The sequence below is a fragment of the Cricetulus griseus genome, chromosome 2 (assembly GCF_003668045.3).
Source record: "Cricetulus griseus strain 17A/GY chromosome 2, alternate assembly CriGri-PICRH-1.0, whole genome shotgun sequence".
In the NCBI taxonomy this organism is placed as follows: Eukaryota; Metazoa; Chordata; class Mammalia; order Rodentia; family Cricetidae; genus Cricetulus; species Cricetulus griseus.
In genome coordinates this window covers 413348664-413360822 of record NC_048595.1, presented here as the reverse complement: position 1 = coordinate 413360822, position 12159 = coordinate 413348664, and the positions used below count along the sequence as shown (strand labels likewise).

The 12159-nt window shown below is 42.2% G+C and overlaps 1 protein-coding gene across 1 annotated transcript in view; it reads left to right on the top strand.

Annotated features, from left to right (window-relative positions):
* The first annotated feature begins 4872 nt into the window (after positions 1 to 4872).
* C2cd6 (C2 calcium dependent domain containing 6) overlaps positions 4873 to 12159 on the top strand; it is a 96117-nt gene continuing 88830 nt past the window's right edge. Inside the window, 1 exon segment of the mRNA XM_035438834.1 lies at positions 4873 to 5208. Within this exon segment, the coding sequence (XP_035294725.1) occupies positions 4873 to 5208 (336 nt within the window).

Genomic DNA, 12159 nt, shown 5'->3' with positions numbered 1-12159 from the left:
GAACTATGTCATCGAGGAGAAATAGGAAAAGCTGCTATCAGTGAGAGGGATGTAGTAGGCTGGGTAATGGCCCCTAATGGCCATTCATGGTCTAATTTCTGGAGTTCATGAGTATATTATTTCCTACAGCAAAAGAGGTTATGCAGATGGCATTGGGGATAAGAATCTTGAAATGGGGAGTTTTCTCCATTGTGGGAGTGGCTCATTGTAGCCTGGTGATGTTTTCCTAAAGGACTGAACCTTTCCAATATCTCGTCAAAGAGCTCTTGGTCATTTGTGATGCTTCTGCTTATAAAGCTGGAAGGGCCATCAGTGACCCCAAAAGTCTGGGAACAGACTCTTATCCAATACCCAACAGAAACACAGGCATCCCAGCCCAGGTATTCTATCACGGATGAACAGCCGATCCTCCTATAGAGACTCCGGGAAGAAACAAAGTGCTGTGGTCCCTTGGTTTAAATCCAGTTATTTTTGTACTAGACTGAAACACAGTTATAATAGATAGATAAACTATTAGGTAAACTGCTGGGCATGTTCCTAAGCATAGAGAATGGGGAACTTTGTACTGCAGATGGCTACATTAATAATGTATAGTTGACGCTGGAAGGATGGTCTTTGAAGACTTGGATTTAAAATCTCCCAATGTACCCCAGCAAGCACACAGTCCCTGAGAAGCTGATGGGACAAATCCTTCAGCAAAAACCCAGCAGTGGATGCCAAATATTCCTTCACCATGATGATTAGGGAAGTTCAAAGCAGATGAATGTCTCAGTGCTTAATTCAAGGCAATTGACTAAGGCTGTAGATGAGACTGTCAGACCTGTCAAATCTGAATCTTTGAGGATGAAGCTTAGGTTTATGGGAGAGGGGATAGGGAGGATGAACACATGATAAACATACTGTCTGCCTTTGGAGGTTCTTACTCAACTTAGAAAGAGAGCTGAGAATGGAAGAATCTAGGAGAGGTTTGTAGGTGAGGTCTGGTGTGAGCAAGGGCTGTGTAAGATGGATGTGATTTCTACTGGTAGAGATGGTGCGTGCGCGTGCGCGCGCGCGCGCACACACACACACACACACACACACACACACACACACACACACACACACACACAGAAGGCCAGAAAGCTGAGTGAGCTTAGCCCTTTAGAAATTTTTTTTCTCCTTCTCCTGCTCCTCCATCATCACCATATGTGTGTATAAATAATGGGAGAGGGGCATTGTGCCACAGAGCAAATGTGGAGGTCAAAGGACAACTTTGTGCAGTTGGTCTGCCTTCCTCCTTTACATGGGTGGGTTCTGGGGTCCAAACTCAGGTCACCAGGTTCATGCAAGAATCTTTACTGGCTGAGCCAGATTACCAGCTCAGCTCAGCATTTTTTTAAAAAGTTTTATTTTTATTTATGTAAACATATGGGTGCCCGTGCAGGCTAGAAAAAGTGTCTGATTCCTTGGAACTGGAGTTACAAGCAGTTGTAAGCCACCCATTGCAGGTGCTGGGAACTGAACTCAGGTCCTCTGAAAGAACAGCAGGTGCTTTTAACTGCTGAGCTGTCTCTCCAGGCCCTCAGAGTAGCATCTTTTTGTAGATTTTAAAACACAGTGTTGTGAGATATTAGCCTAGGTTTAATATTCAATTTTTACCTCATGTGCCTTTTCTTTGTATGTTCCCCCCTTTTTTCTTTCAAAATCTTTGGAAGGGAAGTTCGTCCTGAGAATTAAGGGCATTTGTCTATAAATGTACAGAATCATTAAAGCAACAGGAAAACATAATTCTGTAATATCTAATATCCAGTCCATTTCAAACTTTCCTAGTTGTTGCTCAGATGAAATCATATCTCATTTGGTGCTTATCTCTTAATGTAAAATTATATCTTTAGAGCCAGGCGTTGGTGGCGCATGCCTTTAATCCCAGCACTGGGGAGGCAGAGGCAGGCAGATCTCTGTGAGTTCGAGGCCAGCCTGGTCTCCAGAGTGAGTGCCAGGATAGGCTCCAAAGCTACACAGAGAAACCCTGTCTGGAAAAACCAAAAAAATTATATATTTAGATTTTAAATTTAAATTCTTTAACATCTATTTGTTCTTTGTATGCGTGTGTGGATGTGCACAGCAGGGTCAGAAATAAACCTATGGCAGTCAGGTCTCCTTCCACATGTGGCTTTGGGGAACACAAACTTCATGTCCTGATCAAACCTTAGACCTGGACAGGTACAATTCTTGTAGAAAACGCAGAAGGACTTCATTAGTTTACCCTCTGCCCTCTATCGTGTGAGCACAGATATCCAGAGGACACTGCCCAAGGCATTATTTAGGAAGAAGAGACTAGACCCTCAGCAGACAGCAGTCCTTCTGACACTCAGATCTTGAACTTGCCAGCCTCTAAAACTGTGAGAAATACATTTCTGTTCTTTTTAAATTGTAGAACACTACTGGACTAAAATACCTAGAGATGTAAATTTGTTCACAAGACTTCATTTCTGTCTTATTCGAAAACAATTGCTAGTTTGTTAGCAATTAGCATCAATTAGGTTCAAATACCTTTGTGGACCCTTCCTGTATTTCACTGTAAACCAGCAATGCCATTATTGTCCAGCAGGTGTCTCCAGAAACTGCTGCACAGAGCTTCTTTACTAACCAGAGATTTCAAATGGTGATGAACTTGTCCCCTATTGCTCTATCCGCCAGAAAACATTATGCATTCTGGAAAATGCATAGAACTAATTGCTAAGCTGACCTGCAGAACTGGACTCTCCTAAAGCCCCCCCCTCACTCCAACAGGGTTTCTCTGTATAATCCTGACTGTCCTGGAACTTGCTCTCTAGACCAGACTGGCCTGGAACTCACAGAGATCCACCTATGTCTGTCTCCTAAGTGCTGGAATTAAAGGCATTTGTCACCACCTCCCCGCAGGAATAGTTTTACAGTACAAATAAAACCATGTCATTGTGAAACAAAGCAAAAACCGAGATTACTTCCTCTGTGGTGCTAGGTAAACTCCGTGTCGCTTTACATGAACCCTTAGGAAACCAGAATGAGCTGGGAAGACAAGTCTCACTGGGGGACATAGACCCACACTGACAGACAACACATAGGAGTTAAGGGACTTGGGATTTTGTGCCATGCAGCCTGAAAGGGAAAGGCAAGGACCAAGTTCTTGTTGCTAAAGAATTTGTCCTTAGAGATTAGCAGCTACCAGGGTGAGCCAGCTGTCAGGGGCATGCATGCCAAGCAGCAGGTTGGAGACAGCTGTTAATTGTGTCCTTGGAGCATATGTGAGAGCACATGGCAAACATTCTGTCTGCCATCAGATGGGTCTTGATCTACTTAGAGAGAGAGACAGGAGTGGAGAATCTCAGAAAGGTCTGTAGGTGAGACTGGATGTGAGCAGGTGCTGTGGAAACGGAGTTTCTAGTGGTAGAGATTAACTAAAGGTGGCTTTTGAGCTCACTCTTGCTTATAAGACTACATTTCATTTTTTTTTTTTTTTTTTGGTGTTTTCAAGACAGGGTTTCTCTCTGGCTTTGGAGCTGTCCTGGAACTAGCTTGTAGACCAGGCTGGTCTCGAACTCACAGAGATCTGCCTGCCTCTGCCTCCCTAGTACTGGGATTAAAGGCATGCGCCACCACTGCCCAGCTACATTTCAAATATTATAGCAGTAAATAATGGCTCTGAGGTAGGGAAACATATTTAAAATGTTTTCTGTTTCTAAAAGTCTTGTGTGTAGCTGTGAGATGGTGGCACACACCTTTGATCCCAGCACTCAGGAGGTAGGAGCAAGTGGATCTCTGTGGGTTTGAGGTCAGCACGGTCTACAGAGCAAATTCCAGGACAGCCAGGAATGTTACACAGAGAAACCCTGTCTCAAAAAACAAAAACAAACAAAAAGTCTAATATGCTATCCAGCTTGCCTTAGAGCCACCTTAAAAATATTTTTTAAATGTTAAATGGCCAATAAAGTCTGGGAGCTTCTGGGTTTGCTTTGTGTATAATGGTAAAATTATTCTAATACTGAGACAGCAGAAGGAATTTATGAGTCAGGCTGGGAAACCATAGAGTAAATCTATATGAGAGACGTCCCAGAATAGGAACAGTTAAAGAGAAGTAAGGTTTTTGTATAAAGGATATTTTTTATTTAAATTCTTTAATTACTACTCATATTTACATATCCGTCCTCCCATGTCCCCCACCCCCACCCCCCCAACTCCTCCCCAGGGACAGTGAGGCCCTCCACTAGGGACCATCAAAGTCTGTCATATCATCTGGGGGAGAGCCTAGGCCCTCCTTGCTGTATCCCTCCATAGGGAATGTGCTCCCAAAGCCCATTTGTGCTCTGAGGTTAAAGACTGGATCCACTGTTAGAAGTCCCATAGACTGTCTTGAGGGTCAGAATTTTGTGAATGTGACATTACTACATTAATTTGGAACATACTAGAGCTCAGGGGGTAAGAAAGATATATGGCTGTGTCCTATGTTTGTGGAATAGTCAGATAAAGGTGTCCAAGTAGGTTGCTGGAAATATACACTTGTCGCACAGGTGATACTGCACAGAAAAGGACGTCTGATAATATAAATCTAATGGAATGGTGTGGAGAGAAGAGGGCCCCTGAAACTTAAGTAGTATTTAGTACAATGTGGAGGAGGTCGCTCACCCGCAGCCTCTGAATTCCGGAGGAAATGCAAACTGCCTGACAAGGAGCCCAGAGCAGATGGTCCACTTTGCTAAATTCACCCCTCCAAACACAGGTGGCCTCCAGCCGCGCAGCCCAGGCGTTCTGCACGTGGTTGGTCCAGGAAAGCGCGGGAAAGGCAGCTGCGCGTGCGCAGCCAACAGCGGTTAGGTTAGTGGCAAACAGGGCCCTGAAGAGAATGTAACAATGGAGTTGCCTCCTCCGGGAAACCGGAGGGTTTCCATCAGTAACCCCCAAGAGACACCTCAAAAGTTTTCCATCTCCTCAGGAATGGTGCGCCACCGCCCTTCTATGGTCTCCGCTGGCACCTCGAGGCTCTCCACTCTGCGGCCCCAGTCCCTGCAGCCCAACCCCATTCTCCAGAGGAGATCCCTCAGCCCTTCAGACGCCCCCATGATGCGCAGAGGATCCAATGTCTCTTCTGTGCGATATGCGGATGAAGAAGGGCAGACACGCTCGGCCACGGAAAAAGACAAAGAGGACAAGGAGAAGAGCAAGAGCACGGGGACTCGGCTGCTGAACGTGAGTGGCCCGAGTGCAGGGTAGGCTGAGGATGGAGGACTGAGGTGCCCTAGGGACTGGAAGGGTCAGCATTCCCAAGACCTCTCTCACTTAAAAGGGGTGACACTAGAGACCTTAGGCAATTACTTTAACTTCCGGTTATACGAAAGACGGTGACTATAAAGATGATGATGATGTTTAACAGGGGCAAAGAACCATCACTACATGCTCATGGCAGTCAATACCATTGCTGACATGTCATTTATCTGGATATGTACCGAACCCCAGAAACCTTATTTTTATTAATTTATTTTGTTATGAAGGGTCTTTAGTTTTTTGTTTGTTTGTTTTGCCCTATATAAGCCCTGGCTGACCTGGTACTGGCTATGCAGACCAGGTTAGTTTCAAACTCTTGGCAACTCCATGTCTTATATACTTAAGTGATGGGATGCTGGTGTGTGCCACTACACCTGGATATTACCAAGGCCCTTAGATTATGACCCTGGAGGGCTAATTCTTCATCAGGTCTCCAGTATTTAGTGGTAACTAGAGGATGGAGGCGTAAATGGCAAAGGAAAACCAAATTGGAATTCTTTCTACATAAAGGTCATTAGAGGATTATTAGGAAAATTTTCATTCTTTGCTGGCCTCACATTATTAAGAAACAGTGCACTTAAATTATCTAGAAATGTGGGCAGTGGTGGTGCATTCCTTTAATCCCAGCACTCTGAGTTCGAAAACAGCCTGGCCTACAGAGAGAGTTCCAGGACAGCCAGGACTACACAGAGAAACCCTGTCCAAAAAAACAAGCAAGCAAACAAAGAAACAAACAGAGCTGGAAACCTGGATCAACTGTTGAAAACACTTGTTGCTTCTTGCAGAGGACATGAGTTCGTTTCTCAACACCCACATGGTAGCTCACACCCATCTGTAACTCTAGTTCCATGAATTCAAAAACCTCTATGATCCGACAAAGGTCACAGGCATGCATATGGCACACATACATTCATGCAGGCAAAACACTCTTATATAAATCAGAGATAAATATTTAATGCAAATCACCCCTCCATAGCCTCTGCATCAGTCCCTGCCTCCAGGCTCCTACCCTGTTTGAGTTCCTGTCCTTGCTTTCTTCAATGATGAACAGTGATGTGGAAGTGTAAGCCTAATAAGCCCTTTTCTCCCCACCTTGCTTTTGGTCACAGTGTTTCATTACAGCAATGTAACCCTAAGACACCTACCATGTGCAAGGCCCGGAATTTAAGCCCCAGCACAGAAAAAATAAAATTTAAAGAGTAAGCCCCAGCACAGAAAAAATAAAATTTTAAAGAGTGGGGTATTGAGCCCCAGTAGTGTTTTACCTCCATTTGTCTCTTCTGGTACAGCAATATTTTTACGTACTCTGATATTAGATGAATATATTAGTTATCATAATTTTTGAGAACTTGATCCTTTGATTACATAATGCTTTCATTTGTCCTTTTCGTGTGTGTGTGTGTGTGTGTGTGTGTGTGTGTGTGTGTGTGTGTGTGTGTGTCTTACCGTGTAGCACAGGCAGGTCTTCCTGTCTGAGCCTCCCAAGTGCTGAGATTACAAGGGTCTGCCATTGTGCCAGCGTTGTTCTGTTCTAGTCATTTGACTATTCTCTGACTTTTGATTGGAGAATTAATCTTCTTACACATACAGTAGTTATTTGTAAGTACTTATTGTTGCCATCTTGTTCATTATTCTTTGGATGGGTCAGTTCCTTATCTCTGCCCTCCTTTCTGATTTAACCATTTTCTATTAGGCTAAAGTCTCAGTTCTTTTCTCTTTCTCTTTGTGTATCCAATGTAGTCTTGTCTTTGCGGTTCCTATGAGATTATGTAAAACAACTACAGCTATAGTCGGAATTTGTAACAACTTAACTTCGATGACATACAAAAACTACTCTTTTACCCCTCCCACTCATTTTGATTTGGTGATGCTATTTATATATAAATATTTTGTGTGTTCATTGACAAATTATCATAACAGTACTTTTTTAAATTCATGTATTTATTTTACATCTCAGCCTCAGCTGCTCCCCATCCTCCCCTTCCAGTGTCTCCCCTCTCCCCCCATCATTTATATCAGAGATAAGTCATGTATATGCCACTGCTTGATCAAGGCTACGGTTGATACTATCTATTATATTTTTCATTTTATTGATTGTATCATCAGCCTTAGAATATTTAGCTGTTTTAATCCTATCTCTGTGCTAAACTCCAAACTTTTGTGTCTTGCTGTCCACATTTTTATTGAATTGTTTTCTTTGGTTCCCTGGACATTTTTTTTTATTTTATGTTATTTTATTAGTTCAAATTAGAAACAATCTTGCTTCACATGTCAATCCCTCCTCCCTCTCCTTCCCCTATCCCCCAACATCCCACCTGCCCCTAGCCATCCCCTCCACTCCCCAGGCAGGGTAAGGCCCTCAAAAGGGGCTCCCCAAAAATCTACCACATCATCCCTGGACATTCTTAAATCAATCATTTAGAATGCTCTTTCAGAAATATATGGATTTCCTTTTCTTTAGGGTTGCTTATTAGGAAATTGTTCTTTGGTGATGTCATGGTTCCCTGTGTGTGTGTGTGTGTGTGTGTGTGTGTGTGTGTGTGTGTGTGTGTGTGTTCTTTTTATAGACCTGGGCCTACAGCTGTGCACCTGAGGGAACAGACTTGGTAGACAGTTGGGTAGATTATGTTGGTATGGGTGTGCTGGCTAGGTAGGCTTTGGAGGTTCTTGCATAATCTCCACGTAGCTCTATCAGAAGAGGCCACTTATGTCTTTTGACGGATTCTTCCAGTTCATCAGAAGTGTTTATGTTGGAAGAACATTGTTCATAATTGTAGCAATTACCTTATACAGCAAAACAATGTGATGGAATTTAGAAGCTTGAGATGGGGAGATTATCCTGATAATCAGAGTGGGCCCTAGAGGCCCACAAATGTCCTCATATGAGAGATTTAGAGGAGGATCTGGGCATGCTCAGAAGAGGAAAAGAGAGGCTATGGGAGCAGAGATAGCAGTGATGCCAAGGAGTCTGTAAGGGCAGGAACAGGTTTTCCCTACAACCTCCTGAGTGGATGGTCCTAATAACCCCTTGATTTTAGCCCAATGTATTGATTCAGATTTATGACACATGCATGGGATATGGCAGGATTATGTCTCCAGAAAGTTTAGAAAAGCAAAATATCAATGATAATATTACAACTATCTAATTGTGACACAATAGGGGCTATTCTAAATTTCTTTAATTGTACCCTTAACAGTAGAAAAACATATGAGCACCTACAAGAAAGGTTTGTTATGTATGTATACATTGTGTGTGTGGCAATATATTTCAAAATTCACAAGCCCCAAATTTTTAGATGATAAATGGTCAGATTTGGTGGCATAGGCCTATATATGCACAGCTACTCTTAGGAAGCAGAGGCAGGAATTTCACATATTCAGGGCATGTCTGGCTACAGAGTGAGTTCCAGGCCACACTGGGCAACCTGAGGAGCCCTGTCTCAAAGTAAGAAGTAAAACTATAGCAGGGGCTCAGTGACAGAGGACTTGGCTAGCAGGTACTAGGCTGTGGGTGAAGAACAAAGGAATGAGTGAATGAGCAAGGGAACCAAGGGAGGTTTCGAATTGATTTAACTATTTCCTACACATTAGTACACAATCAAACCATCACCGTGTTTGAGAAGCACATTCTGAAAGTCCAGTTGTAACGTCAGTTTATTTCAGGGCTTGCTTTTGATTCTTCATTTGCATTTTTGTGTATCTGTTTATGCATGTATGGTGAATGCACACATATGAGTGTGTGTGTGGACACACGTGCACAGGTCAAAGAAGAACATTAGGTACACTGCTTTATCACTCTCATCTGTAAGAAATAGCCTCTCACTAAACTTGGAGCTAGGCTGACAGCCAGCAAGGACCAGTGATCTTCCTGTCTCTCCAACCTTCCCTTTGCTTTTTTTTTTTTTTTTTTTTTTTTTGGTTTTAACTGAAGTTTATTATATACTTCTCCACATATACCACCTTGAAATTTTTTTCCATATTTTTTTTTATCTTTCCTTATCCATCTTTAAATTCAGACTTGATAGATACTGCATTTGCTTGACCCATGTAACTGGCAAAGGCAATACTCTGAACTCAGATGCAGTCATGAAGCACTGGTGTGTTTGCTGCTTATCAATTAGCACTTCCTGGGGATGTTCTCGAACTCGTGATCCTCCTGCCTCTGCCTATTTCAGAAAATCCTACTGGCATGGGCCACCACAACCTGCCTGGGGATGTCCATCTACTCCCCAGAGCCAGTCATTTATGCTTGCTTTCTTGCTAATGAGAAATGGGAAGTCATAATAATATTTTCTTCTGCAGCTCTAGGGTTAATGCCTGGGTTTTGTTTTGTTTTGTGGTGGTTCTTGTTTCGTGGGGACAAAGAACCTCAAAAGGCAGAGGTTAGTCATTGCTCTTAAACTTGGCTAGGGAAAAGAATGTTAAAAAAATACATTTTGACCCTTGAATTAATCGGTACAGGAGACCGCTATCTGAACTTTACACCAGTAGCATAGACACTGAGATCAACAATTGATAAATGGGACCTCCTGAAACTGAGAAGCTTCTGTAAGGCAAAGGACATAGTCAGCAAGACAAAACGACAGCCCACAGACTGGGAAAACCCCACATCTGACAGAGGGCTGATCTCCAAAATATACAAAGAACTCAAGAAGCTACTCTCAAAAACACCAAACAATCCAATTAAAAAATGGAGTACTGAACTAAATAGACAATTCTCAATAGAGGAATCTAAAGTGGCTGAAAGACACATAAGAAAGTGTTCAACATCCTTAGCTATCAGGGAAATGCAAATCAAAACAACTCTGAGATACCATCTTACTCCTGTCAGAATGGCCATAATCAAAAACACCAATGACAGTTTATGCTGGAGAGGATGCAGAGAAAGAGGAACACTTCTCCAGTGCTGGTGGGAGTGCCAACTTGTACAGCCACTTTGGAAATCAGTATGGCGACTCCTCAAGAAAATGGGAATGAGTCCACCACAAGATCCAGCAATTCCACTCCTAGGCATATACCCAAAAGAAGCACATTCATACAACAAGGACATCTGTTCAACCATGTTCATAGCAGCATTATTTGTAATAGCCAGAAACTGGAATCAGCCTAGATGGCCCTCAACCGAAGAATGGATAGAGAAAATGTGGTACATTTACACAATGGAGTACTACTCAGCAGAAAAAAAACAATGGAATCTTGAAATTTTCAGAAAAATGGATGGAACTCGAAGAAAACATTCTGAGCGAGATAATCCAATCACAAAAAGACAAACATGATACGTACTCACTCATATGTGGACCTGCTTTATGATACATAGTAGTGACTGTGCTTTATCAGTGCTGTTTTTAATGATATTGCTCAGGAATGGTTTCCTTCCAGATGATGATTGAGAAGCTAATTTTTAAAAAAATGGTGCCAGGTACCACAAGAGTAACAGAACTGTGCTGTTTTTCTGGGATTTTGTTTTTTACTTTTTTTAAATGGAGAGTGCTGGATGTCTCTACAATTTTGTTCAAATAACTGCAGAACCTGGAAAAGCTGTTACTGCTATTGATGCATAACATACTGCCATTATTGGCCTTTTTATATAAATATAAATATATATATACATAAAAATACATTTTGAGTTACCAATTCTTTGCATAATGAAGACTTGGCTAATGGGGCAGTTGACTCTTCCTCTGATGTATAAGAGTTGGGCTGGAGGGAGCATGAAGACAAATGTTTCCTTTTTTTTTTTTTTTTTTGGTTTTTTGAGACAGGGTTTCTCTGTGGCTTTCGAGGCTGTCCTGGAACTAGCTCTTGTAGATCAGGCTGGTCTCAAACTCACAGAGATCCACCTGCCTCTGCCTCCTGAGTGCTGGGATTAAAGGCGTGCGCCACCACGGCCCAGCAAATGTTTCCCTTCTTGGAAGCAGTTTTGTATAATGATGAAACTGTAGTTATGTTTTGCCTGCTTGTCTTCAACACCAGAATTTACCACTTGAGGGCAAGAATACTACTAGAATCTGGCTGGTGCCAGACATGGAGTTGTGTCAGCATATGGGTATTCACTAAAGGATTAACTTAAGGGAAATGGGGCTTCAGCTAGGACTAGGAAGCAAAAGCATTCTAAGAAAGGTAACTGTGTAGGTTAGTGGGCAAATTACAGGAAATAGAGGAAAAGACAAACCAAAAAATTCAAGAAATAAACAAATCTCTTAAAGAAGCTAAAGAAACCCAAGATAAAACAACCAAACAAGTGAAGGAAGCTCTTGAAACAGTTCAAAGCATGAAAGCTGAATTAGACACAATAAAGAAAACACAGAATGAGGCGATGCTGGAAATGGAAAGACTGGATAAACGATCAGGATCTAAAGACGTGAGTATAACTAATAGAATCCAAGAGACAGAAGAGAGAATCTCAGCTATTGAAGACTCGCTAGAGGATATACATTCATCAACCAAAGAAAACCTCAAGTCCAACAAATCCCTAACACAAAATATCCAGGAAATATGGGACACCGTGAAAAGACCAAACCTAAGAATAATAGGTGTAGAAGAAGGTGAAGAAACACTGCTCAAAGGTACAGAAAACATATTCAACAAAATCATAGAAGAAAACTTCCCCAACCTACAGAAAGATATGCCTATGAAAGTACAAGAAGCTTATAGGACACCAAACAGACTGGACCACAAAAAGAAGTCCCCCCGACACATAATAATCAAAACTCCAAATCTACAGAATAAAGAGAAAATATTAAGAGCTGCAAAGGAAAAAGGCCAAGTAACATATAAAGGCAAACCAATTAGAATCACACCTGACTTCTCAATGGAAACTCTGAAAGCCAGAAGGTCTTGGATAGATACCCTACAAGCACTAAGGGAGCATGGATG